At 42.0% G+C, this 26,535-nt stretch overlaps 1 protein-coding gene across 1 annotated transcript in view; it reads right to left on the bottom strand.

The window, feature by feature from the left end:
- Gycalpha99B (guanylate cyclase 1 soluble subunit alpha 2) overlaps nt 1-26,535 on the bottom strand; it is a 533,625-nt gene that overhangs the window by 151,028 nt on the left and 356,062 nt on the right. Inside the window, exon 7 of the mRNA XM_083130599.1 lies at nt 4,743-4,909. Coding sequence (XP_082986725.1) covers nt 4,743-4,909 — 167 coding nt within the window. The remainder of the gene's footprint in view (nt 1-4,742; nt 4,910-26,535) is intronic.

The raw sequence follows: 26,535 nt of genomic DNA on the forward strand, positions 1-26,535 counted from the left end.
GTAGCCCGGTGTAAGGGATGGCTGCATACACGTCCCAAGAGCTGGCGGACATAAATCTGATTTATGGGGAGGCTGGAGGTAATATCCGTGGTGCAAGGCGTCTGTATGGGGCACGTTTTCCAAGTAGGGTGTTACCATCGCACACCTTATTTCAAACTGTAGACAGTCGACTTCGGGAAACAGGATCAGTGTTGCCACCTCGTCGAGAAGTTGGACGACCGCGAAGTGTGCGAACACGACGGTTTGTGGAAGATGTGCTAACTGCAGTGATGGATCATCCAGGCACCAGTACGCGCGCACTAGCCCACGAACGAAACACCTCCCTTGTGAATGTGTGACGAGTCCTGGCAGAAGAGGGGATGCACCCGTACAAATTGAAGAAAGTGCAAGACCTTTTACCTCGGGACTTTGGGCCACGTGAGGACTTTTGCCAATGGTTTGGTCATCAAATTGAAACTATCCCCAATTTTCAGAATACGGTACTGTGGACTGATGAGGCTATCTTCACGAAAACTGGTGTGTTCAATAGTAAAAACAGTCATGTGTGGGAACATGAAAATCCACATGCACTGTTAGTGGCACATCATCAGCACAGATTTGCAGTGAATGTGTGGTGCGGGATACTGCATGACCATTTGATTGGACCGTACATTCTCCCTGTTCGCCTATGTGGACCCACTTATCGAGCATTTGCCTGAACTACTAGAAGACGTGCCCTTGGCACTGAGACAAAGACTGTGGTTTCAACATGACGGTGCACCCTCACATTTCGATCGGAATGTGCGCCATTTCCTCAATACCGCATTCCACAACCAGTGCATTGGCAGGGGGGGCCTGTGCCATGGCCACCTCGATCGCCTGACATTACGCCCATGGATTTCTTCCTCTGGGGAGAGATGAAACGCCTCGTTTACCAAACACCTGTCGTGTCAGCCGAGGACCTCGTTGCCCGTATCAATGTAGCTGCAACATCGATAGCAGAAACGCCGGGGTTGTTGGGTCGCATTAGACAATCCTTGATTCGCCGTTGTCGCCTCTGCTTGGAAGTACATGGTGGACACTTTGAAAACCGTCTGTGATGAGGTTCGCTTCACATCTCCATTAAGCATACTGTGTGTCCTTCAGGGTATGCAACCTATGACAGTTCATTTTTTTTCGTTTTTACGTCATGGTGTCCTTCGCTCAGGAAATTTTCTTTGTTTTTTGGTGCCATTCAACACATGTCAATTTTCGTCGATACCAGCTCACGCAGAACGCACACCCACCCCACTCCAGTCAACATCTTCGTTCGCGTCCTTTGGGGAATCCCTTGCGCCGACATTGCACAACATTGCCGCGTGATTTTTTGACAAGAGCGAACCCAATTTCTTAGTGGACCGCCCAACACCGACGACTTCTCTCCACCCGTTTTGCCATTATTCACTTCGGAAAATCATTTTCCCACGTTTTCAAACGTCAATAACAAAGCCGTTTCCGGAATTTCGTTACATGAACTTTCCACCTTATTTTCACTCGTACAATCACCTCCCAAGCATTGTAAACGAACTTACGAAACACCATGTATAGAGTAGATTTGTGGCGCCACCTGTAAGTTGTGTATTGTAAATCAGAAAAGATCAATTATAAAGGTACTGTTAAAGTTTTGGTGTAATTGTACCAGAACTTATTTATTGATTGATCTGATTATTTAACGTCGCTTTTCTGCCACCTGGGCTAATCACGATTACGAGGCTGAACAGTGATAAGATGAAAGGATAATCACAAATATACATGGACAGGATACAGCACAAGCCCCACACTGGCTATGAGTCCAGACGTCAAGGCCTCGTTAGTGGTACTAGCCTAGGTTGCATTGATATTTAGGTTCCTTGCGAGATAGTTACCCCTTACATCAAGGACCAGCGCTGGTGATAAAGGTACAACATTTCTGCCTTAGAATTTCTTGTATTTTGGTTTAAGTTCACTTTATGCACACATAGCATATTTGGGATTGTACCTACAGTTTAAACTGGGATCTGAGACAATATGTGCCTCCGCTGGGTATCGAACCCTGGATCCCTTGAATTACAAGACAAAGAAATTACCACTACGCCATCACAGAGCTAATTTATGCTTTTGGAAAACAACAAGACACTTGGAAACGAAAGGCTTTGGGACAATTTCAAAGGTAATGTTAAAGCTACTTTGATGAAAAGCGGTCAAGTTATCTTGGGAGACTTATCAAATAATCTCTTAGAAAGCATGGACTCGTTACGGTTCTTTCCTACCATGATATAAGAAGGTCTCATCATAATGATTAAGACGACAACCCGCGAGGAAAGGGTTCACGATATCAGGCGACCCAGAAAATCAATTACTTCTGTTCCTGGCGAGACGGAACTCAACAAAGCTTCACGTGGAATGAGTGGTTGGGATTCATTTTCTTCCGAAATATCCCCAACTCAGCAATTCCAAACTCCAGAAGAAGAAGAGAAAGGAATTGGATGGGTTTCTCTCTCTCACACTCTCTCGCACTGTTTAGCTAACCTTGCTGTTTTTCCTCTCCGGAAAAGTTAAGTTCAACTCGACACCATTCACTCATCAATCTCTTGATTGGCTGGTTTTGGTTCTAAGGATACTCTAAAGTTGTTCCATTCGTCGCATCTCTTCTAGGCAACTTCTTTAATTTGTGACAAGGGTCGTTAAACATTGACCGAGACATTTGTGAATAAAAAAGTGGTAAATAGTTGGGAATGATAAAACTGCCATGCGCATGCGCAGTAGTGTTAGTAACAATGGCGGCAAGTAGTGTGTCTACAGCTGTGGAGAAGCGTTGTATGATCAAATTCCTTGTGAAGGAGAACCTGAAGCTAGCTGAAATTTTGAGATGGTTGAAAGTACAGTGTGGGGAACCAACGATATAACGGGCAAGAATGAGCGAATGATGTCAACAGTTTGGCGAGGAACGCTAGTTGCTGACGAATGAACCGCATGAACAAAATTGTCTGGCTGGGACATCAAGGTGTTCTTTATATGGATTGTTTTTTTGAATTTTTTTAAAGTGTCATAATTAATGCCAAGCAGTGGCGGCCGGCGGCAAGTATGATGGGTACTGCCAACGTGATCAAGAAATCGAAAAAAAAAACTCCGTAATGCCCCCGCCCCCTCCTTGAGGTTGCCCCACTGGCCAAGATGTTTATCCTCGTTTGGTAACGTGGAAAACAGTGCGTGTTTAAGTAACAACACACTAATACGATTCATCTTCACTCACTAACCTATCTTTATACACTACAGGCCACTTCACTAAAAACACAATTACAAGAGGAAGGGAAATCAAATCTTTTCACCTTTTCCTCCCCCATGCACACGTATTCCAACTGGATGTTGAAAATATTCTAGACATTTGATGTAAAAAAAAAATTGTCGAAATTCCAAAGGAAACTCGCATCACCATAGCATTTTTTACTTTTATATTTTTAAAAAGTCTGGATGGCCCTCTAGGCGCATCTATCTATTATCAAAATGTTCATTTAACTTTGAAAAAATACTAGGTTCGTTTCTCCAAAAGATGGCAGAAAAGTAGATAGTACCTTTTTCACGAAATACTTCCCCAACGGGTCTTACAAATCCGTCGTATTTGGCGACTTATCTCTGAAGATGGCAACTGTGTCAACACTGAGAAAGTTCCCTCGGTGTGCCAAGCGAAAACGGGCACGGCTGGTGTCTTATGGGCTAACCCCATTGGCTAACATCACCCACTGCCACCTTCTTCCCGGCTCATGGTGGAAATGTTCCTCTCTGAGACTTCTCCAACCCTCTGCACGTGTTTCAACTTGGGTAGGCCAGCTCTTGGGTGGCGCGGACCGCTGCCTCGCCGAGGGTACGAAACAGCTGGCGATGCAGTGAGGAGGTTGGGGCGTTTCATATCTAGTCTGTGGTTGGGGCGGTCGTCACGTCAGCTTGACCGATTGCAAGATTCGAATCTCCTTGTCTGTAAACTATCAATGTATTAATTTAACAATACTTGGGTTAGGTATGCATTTCTTCTGAGGGTACTGCCATGGCACGGCGGCTCTCCCCCTTGAGCCGCCGCTGATGCCAAGTATTCCTGCACATTGATGAAGGATACCGTACGTGATGCCATTCACAAGGAAAGACCGGGGATGTTGTCTGCAAATGACATTTCTTCACCACGACAATGCACGGCTCCACATGGTCAACATGACAGCAACAACTCTCCGTAAGGGGCTCCATGTTCTAAAATTCCGGACTTAGCCCTCAGTGATTATTAGATTTGTTTCGACGCCTAAATAGCATATGAGAGGGAAGAAATTGAAGACACATGAAGCACTGACAAAATATGTCCTGCAGTGGCTACGACAGCAGTCAACTTCCTTCTATGCTAGAGGACTCAGGGAACTGACACAATGATGACAGAGGTGTCTGGATGCTCAGGCGGTGTTCTTTGAAAAACTCACATAGTTTGGTGCTTGAAGGACTTTCCAATGTTTTACTAGAAATAAAGGTCTCGGTCAAACTTGAACGACCCTTGTACAACCGCCTGAGCAATTTTCATACGATTTAGGGCGCTGGGAAGATTGGCACTCTTTACATATTGTGCGGAGTCTATTGCGCATGCGCAGGAGCCGACAGCGCATGTTTAGTGCGCACCTTGGCTTCCGAGTCTTTCGGTTGCAAGCTGGTTAAAAGCGAACATGTTAGCAACGTAAACACACACTAGTTGAAACACAAGCTTCACTTACCTTGTACACGTCCAGCTGCCCGCAGTACACATCGAACTGATTGTAAAGGTTTTGGAGCATATTGATGACCATCATTGGTGTTGCCGTGGAGCAGATAGAGGTGAAACCAACAATGTCGCTGAACAACATTGTTACGTTATCGTGCGTCTCTGCTTCGATTGATTCACCTATAAGCAAAGGAGAAATTAAAATCATAAATTGATTTCAAGACAAAAGTCCACTACTAACATTCAGGAATTTTGGAATTTGTCCCACCGTTGCTGTTATCTACGTAGATTGATACCTCCGATGTGTACCTTACTACACTCTTGGGAGTTCAATACTTGAAGCATCAGCAGGAGTAAGCCACAAATAAGAGGTTGCTAGGTTTGAATCCTGGGAAAGATATACACATTTCTTTGTGCTTGTACTTTCATCTCTTTCATTGCGAATGTTCTGAAATTTTGAAATATTTTAGGAAGAAGATACTGTATATCTACCGTATATATCTAAAATGATTGATTGGTATGCTTCTGCCACCTTTGACCAATTACAAAGATGAGGATGAGTGGTGATAAGATGAAATGGATGAAGGGACAATCACGAACACACATGGCCAGGACACAAGTCCTGCAGATGAATCCAGACACCACAGCCTCGGTAGTCTACTAAATGCAGCCCAAGGGTGTTCGACGTGGAATGGAGGTTGACAATTGGGTGCCTTCTTAAAGAGTTACCCCTTATACTCCAAGAGCCAAGAAGGACTAAGAAACAGCAAGGAGAGGAAAGCCAAAAAAATAGAACAAGGTTCTTCAATCTTAAAAATAGAAATACAAAGGGTTAAAGCCAAAAAAAATAGAGCAAGGTTCTTCAATCTCAAAATCAGAAATACAAAGGGTAAAAGCCAAAAAAGTAGAGCAAGGTTCTTCAATCTCAAAAATAGAAATACAAAGGGTTAAAGCCAAAAGAAATAGAGCAAGGTTCTTCAATCTCAAAAACAGAAATACAAAGGGTAAAAGCAAAAAAAAAATAGAGCAAGGTTCTTCAATCTCAAAAACAGTAATACAAAGGGGAAAAGCCAAAAATAGAGCAAGGTTCTTCAATTTCAAAAACAGAAATACAAAGGGTAAAAGCAAAAAAAAATATAGCAAAGTTCTTCAATCTCATAAATAGAAATACAAAGGGTAAAAGCAAAAAAATAGAGCAAGGTTCTTCAATCTTAAAAAAACAGATATACAAAGGGTAAAAGCCAAAAAAATAGAGCAAGGTTTTTCAATCTCAAAAATAGAGATACAAAGGGTAAGAGCCAAAAAAAATTAGCAAGTTTCTACAATATCAAAAATAGAAATACAAAGGGTTGTGACATTCACAAGTCAATCATTTGCACGATTACATTTCGTTCATATATATTTGAAACTAAAACGCGAAGGTGAAGATACAACTTCTATGGGTCTATTCTATTAGTGAAATAACTGAGCAATATGCAGTTCACTATTCCCTATATTTCCATTTTTAGTCACACACATTACCACACAATGACTATAGATTCTTGTTGCTATAGCAACATTAGAATTCCAAATATCTCGTTTATACAGCGTATAGTGCAATAAATAACATAAAACATAATTAACGTTGTACAAAGTAATAATTATACATATTTTTAAACGTTAATATAAAGTGATTTTTATAATATGAAATTAATAATTTCAATAAACATATAATCATATTGTGCGGATTCACAGGACCGTCACAACATTCCCCTCCTCCGGGAAAATGAAAACTACGAAACAACGAGGAGGAGTTTTCATTTATAAATCAGTCAGATGTGTATCAACATAACTACAACAAAGTTACAAATGGAGAATATTATCTGACATTCGACAACAACGTGCACATAAACAGATTTGTGCCTAACAGGTAATAACAAATCAGAACATAATACAACATTCAATTGTACAAAATAATAAACAGAATGATTTCCTTTTTCCAGTATCTACTCTCATAAATTTAATTTTCAGACAAGAGTTGATTCCTCTTTTCTTCCGAACAGTTAAACACTCGAAGATTTGAAAAGTTCACCTTGTCATAATATTGCTGGTTCATTGTGTAAAGAATTGCATTATTGTCCTTAATTTCCTTGACAAGGAATGGCCCAATATACAAGTTGAACAATTTATGAATCTGGCTGTTAATTTTAGAACTAACTTGCCTATTTTTTATCATAACCAAATCTCCTGTTTGAAGTTTGATCGAGTTCAATGCATTCTTAATCTTTCTACTTCTTCTAGATTGTCTAGTCTTGATTTTTGCTAAAAACAATTTGCGTTTCCATGGCAAAGATTTAATTTGTTCTGGCCAGCCGATTTCTTCAAATATTGAGTCCTTCATATCTTCATGTAAGAAAAGTTCACTAGGAGATAATCCGGTAACTGAAGAGCATGAATGATTTAATAACTGAATAATAGAATTTATTTTTGGATACCAACCGGTGTGATTATCATTGCAGAATAATCGCAGTAATCTAACAATCTCCTTATTGTACCTCTCAATAGGATTAGATTTCGGATTGTATGTAGTGGTAGTAATATGCTTAATTTTCCTTGAATCCATGTAGGCTTTCCACTCATTTGATGTAAATTGGCTTCCACAATCTGATAATAATACATTGCATACAGGGTAATGTTTAAAATATTGTTCTTCAAAACGATTGATAATTTCCCTGGCAGTCGCTTTTCTTAACGGATAAATCATAACAAACTTTGACATAACGTCTACAATTGTGAGGAGATATTCATATGTCCGTGATCTTGGTAATTTTCCGATTAAATCAATAGAGAGGAAATCGTGTGGTTTGTGAGAAACGACGTGATATTCATCTCTACGCAACGGCCGACCTACAATCTTTGTTCGTGTACATTCTAAGCAATCTTTCAGGTAATTTCTAATTGATTTTCTCATGTACGGCCAAAAATATGCTCTTCTACAAGCTGTTAAAACCTTCTGATAACCAAAATGTCCATTTAAATCATGCATTTTGTGCAATACCAAAGGTATAAGCTCACGTGGCACTACAAGTTTACAAATTTCATCTGAATTGGGTTTATAAAAAAGAATTTTGTTGTGAAGAAGATACTTTGTAAAGTCTTTATCCGTTGTACTATCTTCCAGGTGAGAAATTATATTATTGAATTTTTCATCTGCTCGTTGAGCTTTTAACCAAATAGAAGAAGTATCATCTTGTGAATCTTCCATAATTACTTGATTGATATATAATTTATCATCAAGTGCAGAATAAGTAGTACAAGGCGGAAATCTGCTCAACGTATCAGCAATATTATTCGAAACTCCTGGGACATGATATAACGTGAAATCAAAACACTGCAGTTTGAGAGCCCATCTCGTAAGACGAGAATTAAGTGATTGTGCAGTTTTAAGCCAAGACAACGACTTATGATCTGAATATAAGTTGAAATCAGTTCCTTTAAGATATATAGCAAATTTCTCCAGAGCAAATAATATAGCTAAACATTCCAATTCGTGTGTACTATATGTAATCTCTGCTCCTCTAAGAGAACGACTGCCGTATTGTATGACACGAATTTCATCATTATCAACTTGCCAAAGTACACAACCTAATCCTTTCTGGCTTGCATCAACAGAAACACAAAACCTCAACTCAAAGTCGGGTTGACTCAACGCTGGTGCTGAAATTAGAGCATTCTTTAATAACAAGAAAGCTTCTGGAAACTGAGGTGTCCAATAAAATGGCACATTCTTGCGTAAAAGATGATATAATGGACTAGCGATATCTGAAAATCCCTGTATAAAACGATTCCTCCAATTTGCCAGTCCTAAAAATTTGCGAAGTGACCTTTTGTTTTGAGGAACAGGAAACTGTAGAATAGCTGAGTCTTTATCATGATCGACCTTAATCTCGGAACCAGACACCACATGACCCAAAAACTCGGGGGGATAGCCCGAGGTGTCGAAGAGGTCAACCAAAGATGGAACTGTGGCCATATCCTCGTACGCGTCGGCTGTGTGAACCTGGTATATTAAACTGTCCGTGTCTATGTAGAGAAGCGAGATGTTGTGGTCGTAGTGTGCACGTAATATGTCGTAGTACGTCTCGAACATGTGTAGCTTGCTCAGATCCAGAACCGCGGCTCCAACGTAGATGGGCTTGGTGAGCCTCACCTCACCTCGCTTCATGTGAATCAGAGCCAGCTGCTCATTGTATATTGTTCGAGACTTGAACAATGGACTCGCGACAAGCTGACGACATCGCTCTTCCCTCGTCACCAATTTTATGTCCACGCGATTCCGTACATTCTCCATAGTTTTCCCGAACACCGCATTGTTCATTAACTTGAAGAAATCGCGATCGAAATCAGAAGTGGCGACTGCGCGATGTTTGGTGTTGAGCTCGATGTATGGCCTCAACCATGGAGAATGCTCGAACATCAAAACTCGATGTACTGTGCGGACGGTAACCCCCTGCTTCATCAGCCACCGGAGGTTTTGGTAGTGTAGGACATAACGCTCTTTGGGCTCGAAGTCCATGATGAGCTTTGCTTGGTTCGAGGCGGGCGGGCATTTGAATTCCGGGACTGGCGGAAGATCGCAGAACAAATCCTGCACCTTCTCGGAGAACTCGAGGTCCACCTCGGCAAAAAATCCGCGTTCCGAATCGTCGAAACCTTCAACGTCGAAGTTGGAGGGATCGGCCCACTCGAAGCCTCTAAAGGGGAGTGGCTGCATCATGGAGTGGCCGTAGAGGTTGTTGACGTCCGTGTGCATGATGTAGCTGGACGGTTGCGAAGGGTCGTAACCGGTGGCCATGTGGTGATTGTTGGCGCGTGCGTATCGCTGCGACACCTGGACCATTCCACCCCGCACGGCACGTTCCACGAACAGCATCATGTCCACGTCCGAAAGAAGCTCAAGCCTGATTTTCGTAAGAAGAAGCATGGCCGACCAGGCCAGTCCGGGAAGACTGTAGAAGTATGCAGGGTCCAGCTTGTAGATGGTCTTCGCAGTTGCACGAAACGCCTGGAACACGTCGGCGAGGAGCGTCACATCAAGTTTGAGGTACGCATCGTGGTAGTCCCCGAGATTTTGGCAATCCAGCTCGCGCCACATGGACTGAGCATGGTTATAGTCATCCTCAGATATGTCCGAGCCTCGCAGCTTGCTATAGAAGTTTGCTCGAGGAGGTAGCGACGTCTCCGCGAACTTGGTAGGGTTCGTGACGTATTCGTAGGGATAGACCCCCTTACGCCTGAAGAGACCGGCGTCCAAGTTCGGAAAGTTTCCGGAGGTAATGAGCATTTGCTCGTCGCTAAGCTTCCCTGCGAGAGCATCGAGGCTTGCTGGGAGGAACCTCAGGGAGTCGAGGAAGCGAAGCTCGACGGTAGAGCGTGATCCCGGGATCGACACTCGTTTGCTCACACTGATGTAACGCTCCTCGTTCTGGGCGAGAACGTTGATTCCCTCGTTGTCGTATCCAAGATGCTTGATCAGGTGGTGAAAGTCGTACCCCGAGCCGTTGTGGAAGAAGATCGGAATAAATCGAGGGTCCCGGGCCATGAGGTTGCATCCGTTGCACCAAGGACCAACGTACCTACCGTTAAAGTGATCGTGGTGTTGGACTTTACGGTTGTTGGCGGTGTACTCCTCGACGCAGACGGGGCAAGCGATGGCCTCGTCGTGTCTACGTTGATCGTCGGGGGACAGTGGGAGCATAGACTTGGGGGCCAACAGTACCTTCCCTATCTCGATGGCCTCGACAACCATCCTCTCGAGGAAGTGTTTGGCTGCGTCGGGACCACGGTACACGTAGGGCTCGGGGGCGATGTGTTGGTCTCGCCGCACCACAACGTAGGCGAAACTGGATGCCTCGTGGAGTTGGTAAGGGGTGGTTGAGGAAACTTCGGGATCGGGATCGCAAGTGGACAGGGGTTTGAGGAAGGCCTCGAAGTCCGCGATGATGATAGCGGGGTGCTCTACCATGGCACCGTGCATGTGGAAACGCTCCACGGTGCCAGGTTTGGGTAAGACTGCCACAGCCGGCTCGTTGGCATTGCAATAAAGTTTGTGGCTGGCAAGCTTCTCGGCAGCGATGTTGGAGCCTCGAACATGTTGGTAATTGTGTTGACCCCGTCCGTCGAACATTAACAAGCACCTGCGACACACCTCGACGTGGTGACTATCACTGCACCGTTAGCTCGAAACAAGTCTAGAGAGGGAGCGAATGAGGGTGTAATGGTGATGGGTCTCGTCCTTGATGAGCAGAAGGTGAATTTCCTGCGCACCATCGTCGTCTACATCGCTCACCCGGATGGGGTACACCACATTTTTGTCAGTGAGGCCGTAAACGTTGATGGCCAACCGAGGGTTGTGTGTACGGGCCTCGAACTTGCGAATGTCCGAGACCTCCACCGGGTAGTCGATCCCAGCCATAGCATCTTCCAGTTCCGACTCGTAGGGTAGGTAGTGGTTAACCCGGCGTGGTTGGTTTTTCCAGTGGACAGGGTGCAACGCTGCCAGCACCGACCAGAGAAAGCACTTGGCGTCACTGTTCTGAATGTTCAGGACGGCCTTCTTTGCCGCGATGGAAGGTGGTAAGGGGACGTAGCTGGAGGCGGAGAGAGGCGTAAACTTGCAAAGTTTGACGCACAGTTCGTGAGGCCCCCCACACAGCGAACCCCCCGAGCCCTTAGCTTGATGTTCTTCTTGTTTAACCAGCAGCTCCTCGGCAAACTGGTTGTAGATGACCTCGAGGTTGTCGACATCCGCCAGATGCAGCGTCTTCGCCTTGGTGTTGTGGCAGAAGCTGTACATTTCATCGGACGGCTTCTTGTACTGGCAACGTAGCGATGCGTAGAATTTGGTGGAGGAGTACGTAGCCAGTGCATTACAAAGAATAGAAATTATCTCTGCTCGCTTCTCCTCTAAAAAGCTACGAACGTCGCATAAGCCCTCCGAAGTGAGGACAAAATCCTCCAACAAACGCTCGAAAGCAGATTGGTTCGCTTTCATCGCAGGCTTGACGCGTTTCGTGGGTGGTGCATTGATGGGGGCTGCTTCTGCCTTCCTCTTGGTGGAGGTCGAAGGCTGAGCCCCAGATGTACTTTCGCTTAGACAAGTAAGCTTATGCTTCTTGGCATACGCAATTGTGATGCGTTTATTGCATCCGGAACACAGTTCGGTGGCAGCCAAATGCTTGCCTGGCACGCAGGTGCGACAATGTCTTGCAAAATGTTTGCTTGATATGGTTGTTTTGCACACAGGGCAACTTTTCATGGAGCGCATTTTTTTTTGGGGTATGTTTATTTATATGTGATCTGTTGGTGGTAGAGTGTTTACGAAAAAATGCCTTATGAGAAAAATTTTGTAAGCTAATTCTAATTAGTGTTAGTTTGAGGGGTTTATTTATGGGTGGTGTTGTCTTCCTCAAATATGTGCTTTAGTCAACCCTATAAAAAAATTTAAAAAAATATATAAGAAAAATATGATTGTAGATAGAAAAAGCACAATAAATATTGTATGCATGTGTAATTCTATTTAGCTTATTTTTGCTAGACACCAATCTTCTTCAGATTTTATTGCCTACTAGTATATTTTTCTACCAATCTAGTAGAGGTGTGAAACTATGAAAATATTCTTGTTTAAGCACTAATCATTATGTTTCCAATAGGACTCCTATGGGACGTAGAACCTTGTAACTTTGCTCTATGTATATACTAGTGCTTTTCCAACATATTCACAAAACCTTAGAACCTTCACAGACAAAAAAAAATAAAATTTCCCCCTGTGTACATGTATAATTCGAATCCCACTGTAGGTCCAGTTTCGATTAGCCTTACTGTGCATAAAATAACAAATCCAACTTAGAGTATCAACACATTCAAAAAAATAAAGTTTCCCCTGTACACTTGTATAATTTTAAACTCCAAGTTCGATACCCGGCGGATCCCACTGTAGGTCCAGTTTCGGTTAGCCTTACTGTGCATAAAACAACAAATCCAACTTAGAATATCAATACATTCAAAAAGATAAAGTTCCCCCTGTACACTTGTATAATTTTAATCTCCAAGTTCGATACCCGGCGGATCCCACTGTAGGTCCAGTTTCGGTTAGCCTTACTGTGCATAAAATAACAAATCCAACTTAGAGTATCAACACATTCAAAAAAATAAAATTTCCCCTGTACATTTGTATAATTTTAATCTCCAAGTTCGATACCTGGCGGATCCCACTGTAGGTCCAGTTTCGGTTAGCCTTACTGTGCATAAAACAACAAATCTAACCCAGAGTACACGCGTCAATACCATCCACCATGAGTAAACTAACATGATCATAATCATCGTCCCTCCCCTCCCTCCGATTATTACCTCGCTTTTATGTTATTCGCGATGAAGAATAGTTTTTTTCAAGCGCACGTTATGTATGCTCATATTTTTTTTTGTTTATCGTAAATTTCGATGTTTAATCAAAACAACACTTTCTGTTCACTAACGCCACTCGTAATTATTATTATTAACACACACACACATGCAAAAAAAATAACAAGAAACAAAACTTACCTACAAAAAACTGCTAGCAATTTAACACTCACAAATGGTAGTATAATCGCGCACAGTCGCAAAAACTTCACTGTTCTGTCCAGAAGCTTCCACAGAAACGAAAGTCATCTCCCCCTCTCTCCTCCCCCTCTCTCTTCTCTCCACTCGTCGTCGCATCCGGTTGCGGTGACAATATAAGCAAAAACTAGGTCGTGTCAGTATTGCCAACTCACTAGGCCTCTGAGTTTAGGGCGACCCGAATTGTGCTGCCAGAGCGTGTTGCGCGCGGACCAGGTTCGAGGGCACAAACTCAACTGGCATCTCTCGCATTACTATTTCAGCGAAGCGTTGCAGAACAAGCAATGTTTGTGTTTCCCACGGCAGCATATCGAGTATCATCACAAGCTGGTCGGGGGTTACGTACACCGTAACCCTCACATGAACATGGCACTCAAAAACAGAACGGAGGATGAGATTATTTTGACATTGGACTTTACGTCACTCTACCCGAGCATCATGCTGGCAGCTGGCCTCTCCCCTTTCAACGTGAACTTGGGAGTGGCGCGAATTCCACGCCGCCGGAACGGACGTTCCGCCCGGTACGGAAGTTGATGTTTATCGTGGCGTCACGAATCCCACACCGGCTGCACGGAAGCTGATCTTCACGTGTATTTCTCACAGGACACGCTAAACGCCACGTGCAAATTTAAAAACAATAAAATTTTACCACCGGGCAAACTGCTCGAAATGGACGCCAAACAGAACACGGCTAAATTAATGATGAATAGTATGCACGGGTAAATGTACAAATTGAAAGACATCCCCGAAGAGATTCGCCCCCACGTCAATCAATTTTACGTTCGAAGGCCGTACGGGAAAACCCTGGCGGGGTTATGGGGGCCAGGAATCCTAAAAAACAACAATTATTATTATTTTGTTTGTTTGCTTGCGTCACAATACAGGCGCGCGTGCGTGTGTGTGTGTGTGTGTGTGGCACATCGTTCCCCCGAGAGAGGTTTACAAAGGTCACGATATACAAACATTGCCGGAGTTGGAAAATTACGATATGGCGCATTTGCTCACCACTGTTGTTAGCCGTAGGTCTCTCTCTCTCTCTAGCCCCTTGCCAAGTAAAAAAAAATATATAGGTAGGAGTTGGCAACACTGCGAGAAAATAAAGCTCATGCCTTACAAGAGAAAACCATTAAGGCAATCTTCACTTGATGACGTTGAACCCGTGCAGTGTTGCCATCCACCCATCTCTCTCTTTTACGGCAGTGCGTGTTTGTTGCCGGCTCTCCTTGCCCAGTGTGTGTAGGTTGGCAAAAATTGCTTTATGCACTGTAAGGCAAGCCTCAAGCAAAGTTGCCAGCTCCTTGCTTTAGGTTAGGTTAGACCAAGAAAAAAAAAGCTCTAGGTAGGCTGTCGGTTGTTTAACTCTTCCCTCTCTCTCTCCTCTCTCTTTTTTTGTAAAAAGCTATGGCAAAAGCACCAGTAGGTTGGCAACCTTGCTTTATGCACTGTAAGACAAGCCTCAAGCAAGGTTGCCAGCTCCTTGCTTTAGGTTAGGTTAGACCAAGAAAAAAAAACCCTTGGTGATTTTTTTCGAGTAAGATGTTGGCAACACTGCGAGAAAATGAGGCTTATGCCTTACAAGAGCAAACCATTAAGAAGCCTCAAGCAAGGTTGCCAGCTCCTTGCTTTAGGTTAGGTTAGACCAAAAAAAACCTTGGTGATTTTTTTTTCGAGTGAGGAGTTGGCAACACTGCGAGAAAATAGGGGCTCATGCCTTACAAGAGAAATCCATTAAGGCGAGCCCCACCGAGCCCCATTTTCGGTTTGTGAACCGGGCTTCTTCTACTACTAATATAAATTTATGTACAAACTAGATTCACGAGAACAATGGTGTAAGTTAACACTTACGCAAAACACATCACTCAAGATCGTGCTGATAACGTTCCCCTTACTGGCCACCAATTATACTGTGACATTCACAAGTCAATCATTTGCACGATTACATTTCGTTCATATATATTTGAAACTAAAACGCGAAGGTGAAGATACAACTTCTATGGGTCTATTCTATTAGTGAAATAACTGAGCAATATGCAGTTCACTATTCCCTATATTTCCATTTTTAGTCACACACATTACCACACAATGACTATAGATTCTTGTTGCTATAGCAACATTAGAATTCCAAATATCTCGTTTATACAGCGTATAGTGCAATAAATAACATAAAACATAATTAACGTTGTACAAAGTAATAATTATACATATTTTTAAACGTTAATATAAAGTGATTTTTATAATATGAAATTAATAATTTCAATAAACATATAATCATATTGTGCGGATTCACAGGACCGTCACAGGGTAAAACCCAAAAAATAGAGCAAGGTTTTCAATCTCAAAAACAGAAATACAAAGGATAAAATCCAAAAAATAGAGCAAGGTTTTCAATCTCAAAAACAGAAATACAAAGGGTAAAAGCAAAAAAAATAGAGCAAAGTTCTTCAATCTCATAAATAGAAATACAAAGGGTAAAAGCCAAAAAAATAGAGCAAGGTTCTTCAATCTTAAAAACAGATATACAAAGGGTAAAAGCCAAAAAAAATAGAGAAAAGGTTCTTCAATCTCAAAAATAGAGATACAAAGGGTAAGAGCCAAAAAAATTAGCAAGTTTCTTCAATATCAAAAGTAGAAATACAAAGGGTAAGAGCCAAAAAAATAGAGCAAGGTTTTTAATCTCAAAAACAGAAATACAAAGGATAAAATCTAAAAAATAGAGCAAGGTTTTTCAATCTCAAAAATAGAAATACAAAGGGTGCCAACATAAAGACACTAGAATATGATATTCTGGCCAAATCCTGTACAGAGCATAATTTCAGGTCTGCTGAAGGCACGGTACTCACTTTGAACCAGCAAAAACAGTTCGCAGAATTATGATAACATCTCCCTTCTGGAAGGTTTTCCCGAAATTCGCAAAGAACTGTTCTGGCACCAGCTTCAACAGCCTGTCCCAGTTGTCTTCAAGACATGTTGAGAGAGTTCTCCCTTGTTAAGGCGGCTTCATTTTTGTCTCCGCCAGAAATTTCTTGTGTCCATTCAGCAACTACTACGACGAAAGTTCAAGCAATCCAAACTTCTGAGTCAGAAGTTGAGTGTTTGAAGGGAAGAATAATTGGGATGGGAACAAGCAAATTGAGTCCCCCAAAATGAAAGCTGGATGGAGTAAAATAGTGCCTTTTAGTTCTCTCAAGTTTTTCTGGTGGACCTTTTCCCCCATTGGATCCATTATTTAAAAAAAAATGAATTTGCAATTAGTATAAACAGTGAAATGAGTTCGGTGCCTGAGAGCTAACTTCACTTTCGCCTTCAGTGAGTTAAGGGGTTTTCTTGCTTGAGGCCCAGGAAAGTTTTGGAGAATAATTCAAGGCTTTCGAGAACTAGCGTACAACACTTTATCAAGTTCTGCAGTTTCCATAGTCATATTTTAGCTAAAATGTAAAACAAAAGTCAAATAATAACATCTCGTGATTAATGAAATTTAATTGTAACCAATTCGAATGTATTTTTTTTGTCTAATAAAATTTAATTCTAGCCAAATCTAACCGAACTTACCATGCCATCTCTTATCAACTTAGCTAAGTAGGCAACCCTGGTTTTACCTCAAGTTTCCTTTCCGCTGTTTTTCCTGCATGGAAATGGTCTCTATCAGTACTGTCGCAACGGGATCTGTTGCTTTTGAAACACTGATGTCTAGAGAGCGGATTTTTAGGTGCTAAAAAACTGAAAAATATTCATCTCTTATGTTCTAAAAACGCCGGAAATATGTTGGCAAAAGTGAAAATTATTTTCATTCAAAGTCTCTCCAACAAATGAAATGGCAAATGACAGCAGGTCATCAGAAAGCATATTTGAAAATTATCCATTGAAAATGCACGCCGATTATCTCTGAACAATATTTGGTATTTCGGAAATGAGTTTTGCACATCACACATGGTCAGACGTGCATATTTGAAGTGGGGATGTTATGCACATTTACACCATCAACATCATCTACACCTTCACTCTCCAAGGACTCCCGGGTTCTATACCCGGTGGAAGCACCCAGTGGCTCGGATCCGACTTTAAAGTGTAGGTTCAGGTGCGATTAGCCTTTCTGTGCATAAAGTGAACTTAAAACAGCAGCTCAACGTTCACTCTCCAGAAAATGAGCAACATTTCGCAGTTTTTAGTACCCTGTGTGTTTTTCGAACAGATTTCGTAAGTCGCCTCCAAGCACTTGCATGCGTGTCCCTGATAGCAAGTTCAACTTCCTTTCAACTGCACTCACGTCCTTCACTGCTTCGCAAACCAGTTGTGTGGAAGTTTTCAGTTTTTCTATCACGCCACACAAAAAGCCGAGATTTGCAGACAGGAACCGCACATCATTTCGTAAACATCCATCTTTCATTACATCTTGAAGTATCGCAATGGACGACACGTTAGTTTTGTTAAACTCATTCACAACAGGCCAAAGCTTCACAATTATTTATTGTAGAGTCCCGAATAGGACAGTGATTTACTAATTTACCCTGTGTTTAGTCTATTTCATGCATTAAACTTCACAATATGCGTTTGAATAAAGAATTCGGAAACTTAATCTTCATTAGAATGTCTAAAATATGTACATTTTATGTTGTTTTTCTAGAAATGTGTGTTTTATGTGCAAGAAGACTTTACAGATTACATTGGAATCATATATGCGGCACTCCTACAGAGTTTGGCCAACTTCCGAAGCAACAGAAACAATGTTTTTAACTAAAAATCCGCTCCCTACTAATGATGCTGACTGTGCCAAGTATCTACCAGAGAGGAGTTGTATATTCCACACAGGTAAAATAGTGGGAAGGAAAAATCAGGCAAAACCAGGTCTGGCTAGTTAGGGCAGTGGGGGAGAAATAGCACGGTATGCTAAAGACCAGGATTCGAGTACTAGTCACCGACCCCTGTGTCGGAGTGGTTAGAACATCGCTCTACGACGCTAGGGGTCCCGTGTTCGAATCCTGGCATGGGTGTTTTTGAGTGTTTATTCATCAATTTCATCATATCAATACTCTTACCTTACCCATCTTTGCAAATTAGCCAAAAGTGGCACAAAATGCCATGTAAAATAAAGCAAATCAATCAATAAATCGAGTTCTAGTCGAGCTTGCATTTCCGCTTAAACTGCCATAAAAGTATTTTTTTTATCAATTCTATAGGGTGTTCTGTATAGGACGCCGAATTAGAAAATTAAATAAAAGTAGGGAAAATATCATGGAAATAGTTATATTTCACATATATGTAAGCAGTAACATCTCCCCTTTACGCAGGAAAGACAATATCAGCATATGTCCATCCCTACTGAGTCTGCATTCATTTATACACTCCACAAAATTATTGATAACCCTCTCGCAGATGTCTGTCCCGATGCCTCCAATCACCCGTATGATTTCCGCCTTCAGTTCCAAAAGGGTTCGATTCAGCCTGAAAACAATACAATAAAACGCGTAACTAAGCTGAGATAACCATGGTAACAGACGTGGAGAAAACATGAACCGTACAGTGTCCCAGGAAAGTGAAAGGTAACAAAAGATTTGGACGCGGAGCATCCACTCAATTGTTCCATATCGTAACCACAACAAACGAGTCAAAAAAATTGAGGCTACATTAATCGGCATGACAACAGATACCAACATTGGTAAGAACAGGTCTGCTAACCTCAAAACAATAGCAGTCGATTCAAATTCGGCGTCCTATACGGAACACCCTATACTTCTAAATCTAACTATCAGATAATCTAAAGATGAATAAATTTCTTACACAGAGTCTGGTCCACTTTTTTGGCCTGCTCAATCTCTACTATCGTATTTAAAAAGAAGGACGTAGTGGCAACACTGAGAATTCACCTGTGATATAATACTGGAAAAATTTTCGAAATTTTTACAGCGAAAAAGTTATGGCTGTACACATCAAGAACAGGGTATGAAGGGTACTTATCTCTAGCTTTATGACGAAAGAGACAACACCACTAAAACTGTATATAAAAACACAACATAACTTGCATGGAGAGGAGAAGGGGGAAGGCTTGCGTGCAAGTGACTCGGGACTGACCGGGAGAGGGCTGTAAAGTGTAATCTCCTGTCACCTGTAACAGGGCGTCAGGAACAGCAAGGAGACGTAAATTCAGCGGACAATATTCGCCCCTTCTGGAGCCGGAGTCAGAGAGAGTGAGAGAAATTGGCCAGCGTCCAAGGAGGTGCCCGGGCCCCAGATACCCTCGCAGGGGGGCGCCCTCCCCGACACACGGCGCCACGTCGCGAATGGATTAGGCAAGAGCGGAAATGTAGGTCGGGCGGTTGGCGAATTTCAACCGACCTTCCCTGGTGATGCTGTAACTGTCACGGATTGGGCCATTAAATGAGAGCAGGGACGTGTGTTTTTCGTGCGCTCTGGGCATTGTTTTGCCCTACAAGTGTAGCTCCTGCCCCAAAAATACTGAAGTTATGCTGAATCTGAAGTTATATATATACTGTACCGAAGTTATATTAACCGTAATACATAATCGAACTTTACACAGAAAGTACAGGTCATTATCTCGATAGAGTTTTCGAGAAAAGGCATACAAGTCACGAACTGCGATTCTCTATTGCTTTAATTCAAACCACACTGAATTAATTAAATAAGCATATTATAAGCATAAACTAGCTGATTAGCCGGCGTTGACCGGGTATTTATTTATCCCAATCTTCTATTGGACAGAAAAATAATGAATTCTAACTATAGTGTAAAAGGAACTTGGGAGTTGAAGGGCATTGGGAGTGTCACTATTCATCTTAGCGACCCCGAAAACTATGAATCCCACACTAATATCGGTCGTTATCGATTATTTTTACATGTCATCCCTTCACACCCCACCCCTAGGTGTCTCAAGAGTGTCTTGGAGTTGAACGGCATTGAGAGTGTTACTATTCATCTTAGCGAACCTGAAAACTATGGATTCCACACTAATATCGGTGGTTTTACATGTCATCCCCTTCCCACCCCCACCCCTATGGGTGCTAAATGTGTCTTTTAATTGAACGGCATTGGAGCGTCACTGTTTATCTTAGCAACCCCGAAAACTATGGATTCCACAATAATATCGGTCATTTTACATGTCACCTTTTCCCACCACCAAACCTGGGGGTACCAGTGGTGTCTTGGAGTTGAAAGGCATTGGGAGTGTCACGATTCATCTTGGCGACCCAGAAAACTATGAATTCTAATCTAATATCGGTCATTTTACATGTCACCTTTTCCCACCTCCACCCCTAGGGGTGCCATAGGTGTGTTTGAGTGTATTGGGAGTGTCACTATTCAACTTAGCGACCCCGAAAACTGGATTCCACACTAATATCGGTCGTTTTCGATTATTTTTACAGGTCACCCCTTCCCACCCCTAGGGGTGCCAGGGGTGACTTGGAGTTGAATGGCATTGGTCATTGTCACTGTTCATCTTAGCGATCCCGAAAACTATTGATTCCACACTAACATCGGTCGTTTTTCGATCATTTTTACGTCACCTCCTTCCCACCCCTAGGGGTGCCAGGGGTGTCTTACCCCCACAGCATTTTTTCCAGATTGAAAGTGATAGGTGTACCAAGTTTGGTTGAAATCGCTCCAGGCATTCGAGAGTTATGCCGGAACAAACATACACACACATATATATCCATTTTTATGTATTAGATTTGTATTGGGCATGTGTCAAGATTCTAAACAGTGATGGTCCCACATGTATATAATGTCTAATGTTTGTTACTAAAAGAATTAGAATAAACAACTATCTGTTGTCACTTTTTGACATCTGCTTTTCCCCCGAACAGACTATACCCTGTCCCAGCTAACTGTGTAGCAAGGCCGCGCATAGCGGCAGAGAAGGGGAGGAAATCGAGTGGGCAGAGCGAAGCAGTACACGCTGCTGGGAAGGCTGGTAACTGCAGTCGCTTCCCCCCCTACTCATGGTAAGCTTGATGGTAAGGTAAGTAAGCAAGTATTTATTACTCGTCTCGTGTGCGAGCCATCGGCTGTGCGCACTACATCTATTCTTATTACACATATATGATTTTCCTTACAGACTACACTTTCCATTACATTCCGTATAGGTGTTAAATAGCAGTTCTGATTGTTTTAACTCTTCTCACTTAAACTAACACTTATTCATCTTCCTTATCCCGACTCTGTGCAACACTTTTTTTCCCCCTAACTGTTTGTAAATATACCCCCACTTTTTCCAATAGGTCCATGTTCCTTTGCACTACGATTGAGTCGAACACACTTTCCAAGTTTATGTTGCGTAGCTTCTCCTCCTGCAGAATGCGCGTGTCCTGACATAAGAATAAATGTTCTGTCCCATCATCATCATTGCATAATACGCATTTATATCCCCCTTCTTCATTTTTTACTGTATTGTGTCTCCATCCCCCTAGCCTCATCCATGCCAACCGCTTTCTTGCCACCATGCTCACCTTCTTGATGTACGCTACTTGTCCCCCTTCCCGCGGTCCCCTTCTTTGGAGTTCGAGCGATCTCTTAGTTTCACATTCCGCTATTATTTCCTGCCTATTGATATCCTCTAATCTTTGTTTCACTAATTGCAATGTCCCCTGGTTGACGTGTTCCCCCTCCCAGATCCATCCCAGTCCAATGTCGTATAGTTTACCTCTGATCTCTTTCGCCCATGTTCCCATTTCCTCCCCTTGTACCTGTTGCATCAGCTCTTGTCCTTTTACCGAGTTCTCCCTTACCAGTCCAAGTTCCCGTAGTACGCCGCAATTTGCAGTGCCCATGCTGATATGCAAAGCCCTCTTGTAAAATGTGCATTGGATTCTGTTTAGTACATTACCCCCTTTGCTCTCCATATATCCCTCCCGTACCTTATTGACCCTATTAATAATGTACGATACGGTTTATCCACAAAATGTATATCATATTTCTCCAATTTCCATACTGTCCGCATTATTTCGTTTGTTACTGCCCCATCCTTTCCTTGTACCGTTTGCATATGTCTTGTCCATGTCCCTGCCATAGCGAGAGCTAATCCCAAGAATTTCATTCTCTTTACCCTTTGAGTTTAAACCCCTACAGACTGGATCAGCACGGTGAAGCACCCGTATCTCACTGTGGAAGTGCTCCTTCGAGCGTAGAATTACGGACTGCTTAATTGAACGAGATGTCCGTTTGTTTCGCGAGCCTGAATGCCCAGACTCCTCTCTTCATCTCTTACCGATTGTTTAGAACTGACCACTGACTTCTCTCTCCCCAGATATTTATTCCGATTCACTTTCCTAAACAAATGCAGAGTCAGATCTGTACTATCTTCCTTGATTGCTCGTGTTTACATGTGTTTGCAGCGATGGGGACCAAGGAAGCTCGGTAATGTCTGACAAGACATTCCTTACATGATTCTAGCAATTTCCTGTTTGGAAAGGTGATGGCTAAACGTCTGGGATTTTAGAGTTCGTTGTACGTTACATTTCGCGCTGCTATAACCACTCCTCCAACTAAAGTTTCAGGTTCGAACCTCGGCATGGATGTTTTTCTTCGTGTGTTTCAGCCCTTCATCAATATCACCCAACCAGTAGAAATTCCTAGCTTACAAGGTTCAACATGGAGACAATGAAGCAGGAAGGGGGATGCTTGTCATCAATATTATTTAATATCCTTGTTATTATTATTTGCGGAGAGGAACAACAGATGGTGCTGAAGGAAGTACAGTACGGACCTGTCAAAAAGGGGTTCTCAAGCACCCATTAGCACCCCTCCGGATTGGCCTATGAAGCAAAGAGATAAAAGAGAAACTGGTACACAACAAAGCGATGGGAAGAGTTTTGCAGAGATATTTTTCATTCTTAATTGCCAAACGTCAATAAAGGAACCCCAGTTAAGAAAGAAGAAGACACGTCTTGATGCAGTGAATAATAAAGATGCTAATTATAATGCTTAATTGCCCATTAATTTTACACTACACCGCCTTGTACTTTTCACATTTTCTATCCTCTGTATTTTTCTCTTTCTTGCTCGATTTTGCCAGTGAGGAATGCAAAGAAAGCTGAAGAAACTCGTTGGACAAAGAAGCATCATTCGCTTTTCTTTCGCGCTTCCTTTCTCTTGAAGAGCTCATTAGAGAGCGCTGGGGAGATATTAATTACAGCTATAAATACACGCCACGATGAGGTGTGACCAGAAGCACAAGATTGCGGAGCAAATAATAGCTCTGTCTTCACTTCTATCTTTTCTCTCTAGCTTCTATCTCTTCCGTCTCTACATTCTCTCTCTTTCTTCCATCTCTGTATCATTCTATATCTTTTTCTCTCTCTGGCTTCCATTTCTGCGTCTTCTCTCTACATTCTATCTCCTTCTTCCATCTCTGTATCTTTTTCTCTCTCTGTCTACAATTTCTGCGTCTTCTCTCTACTTTCTATCTCCTTCTTCCATCTCTGTATCTTTTTCTCTCTCTGTCTACAATTTCTGCGTCTTCTCCCTACTTTCTATCTCCTTCTTCCATCTCTGTATCTTTTTCTCTCTCTTCAATCTCTATATTCTCTCTCCTTCTTCCATCTCTGTATCATTCTCTATCTTTTTCTCTCTCTGTCTACCATTTCTGCGTCTTCTCTCTACTTTCTATCTCCTTCTTCCATCACTGTATCTTTTTCTCTCTATTCAGTCTCTATATTCTCTCTCCTTCTCTCATCTCTGTATCATTCTCTATCATTTAACTCTCTCTGTCTTCCATTTCTGCGTCTTCCCTCTACATTCTATCTCCTTCTTTCATCTCTGTATCTTTTTCTCTATCTTCAATCTTTATATTCTCTCTCCTTCTTCCATGTCTGTATCATTCTCTATCCTTTTTATCTCTCTGACTTGCTTTTCTGTGTCTTTTCACTACATTCTCTGTCCTTCTTTCATCTCTGTATCTCTTTCTCTCTCTCTTCTATGTCTTTTCTCTCTTCAATCTCTACATTCTCTCTCCCTCTTCAATATCTGGTAATTCTAATAATCCTAGTTTTGGTTTTATGATTTTTTTTATTTAAGTTCATCTTAATCTTAATTTAATATTTTTTTATTATTATTAAATGTAAGATTTAATATCAGCTACTACAGTTTAAGGTAGGGCTCTCGGTTTGCACTATATTTCATGTTCTAATCCTTTAATCTGTTGATTTCAGTGATAGGTAAACCTGTAACCTCGGAAATAAAATCAGGATCGAAGTCCTGTGACCTTGTAAGTCAAGTTTTCATTGCACTCGTGCTAACCAAGAAGTGTTGCAACTATAGATTAAAGGTGCCATATATGCGATAGTTCCTTAACATGAGACACACCAATTCTGGCCGTTGTGTAGGCTACGATGGGAAAATACAAGCCAGTTCGCATCTGTCCGGAGTGGTTTTAAAATACGCCGATATCAAGTTTTCTGTAGTGTTTGCGATAAGTGGATTTATGTCATTAAAGGGGTTTTTCATGTTTGTATTTAATTGGTTTTATAAAATGAACTATAATTTACGACACGTGATTTACTTCTATTGAAACTGACTTTTAGTTGAGGATGCCGAGCTTCTAATACGTCATACTAAGGGTAACCAAATATAGCATAGTATCGCACATTACAGTACCCTACCTGATAATGCAGAATTATTTCTATTATGCATTATAAATAATTTGTTAATGAAGGATGACGTGTCTTGCGTAAAATACCGTTAATGTATATCTTAATTAATAGTGAGCTGATGTTTGTATGCTTGTTATATTGGTAATGCATTAAGATATGTACTTTTACGCGTATATATTTAATGATTCGGCAAATCAAGGAAGTCATCGTCTGACTAAGTTTCCTTTTGATGGGAGCGACACCTGAGACGCAGATACTGAAGAGGAACTCTTCTGCACAGGTAGTTGCTCCGACGATAAGCAGAGTGAAAATTGAGCACAGTGGATCTCTGCGCTTATGAAGCCTGTGCTGTGGAAGATAATTTTATGTGCCATGATCAGGTTCTTATAGGGACGTCGTTAGGGGGGACCAAGGGGCACTGGCCCCGGCAAACGTCCACGTGGCTCCGGGAAACTGTTCTGTATTTGCTGGAAATTTTACTATGATTACAAATATTGCAAAATAATTCTTCAGTAAATTTTGCTTGTAGTTTGAAACACTTCTTCAATTTTCAGTACCACGAATCCCAAGCAAGGCATTTCTTTCTAATTTCCCTGTTTCTTGATTGTTGAACACAAACAGATGTATTGGCAGAGGATGCAGTTAATGGTTTTATGGTCCGCCCCGGTCAGGGAAGTCACAGACCTATTGAAAATGCACTTTTCCTCTCTGCTGCACACCAGATCCAGAATCCCCCAAAACCCGTACTTTCCCTCCATCTGGCCCTGCACTGGCTCCATGGGCGCCGAAAGGACGACACAAACAGGAAGATTTAGCCGCGGGTGGCTAGGACTTTCTGGGCTAATTATTTTATGGTTCAGAAAAGATATCCCTATGCGTTTCAAATTCCAAGAACAGAATTATATTGCTTGTCCATTTTTCGTCGCGGGAATAAATGACATAGCGGTCCTTCTCACATGCACTCAACCCTCCTGCTAATGACCTGCCCTGCAAAGGAGGGAAGGCCACTTTCTGAAAATTCGGAGATTTGGTGTTGATTTGGTGGGCAGTCAGATAGTTTGAAGCTTTATTTGAAGTAGGGTTTGTGGTCCATGCGGTGGTTAACGTCTGTAAACTTGAGAAGATAGAATCACAAAGTGTTTGTGATCTAGTTTTCGTACATTACAAGTGAAATGTCGAATGTGAAGCTGCCAGGTCTTCCTCTGGAAACAATGGATCAGTATCGACTAATCGACAAAATGTCCAACATATTGACGAACTAAAAGAGAGTCTGACCAACACACAAGATCCTGGGTTCGACTCCCAGTGTGGTTGATCTCATGTATAATGAAGAATAAACCACGTTTCAATTAAGGAAGAAAACTAGATGCGTAGTAATTTTTTTACGCCGTCTACATGCTATATAAGTATTATGTTTCAAAATGTGTATATCTTTTTGAATTTCTGTGATTTTTCTTCATTTAGCCTCCACCTGCAAATGCGGTAGCTGTTGCTGCTTAGGTGGCAAGGTTGACTAGTATCTTCTGTTTCTATTTGTTGTGCAGTAGTTAACAAGGTTCACAACGATCC

This window comes from Lepisma saccharinum, chromosome 10 (assembly GCF_977018435.1).
Source record: "Lepisma saccharinum chromosome 10, izLepSacc3.1, whole genome shotgun sequence".
Taxonomy (NCBI): Eukaryota; Metazoa; Arthropoda; class Insecta; order Zygentoma; family Lepismatidae; genus Lepisma; species Lepisma saccharinum.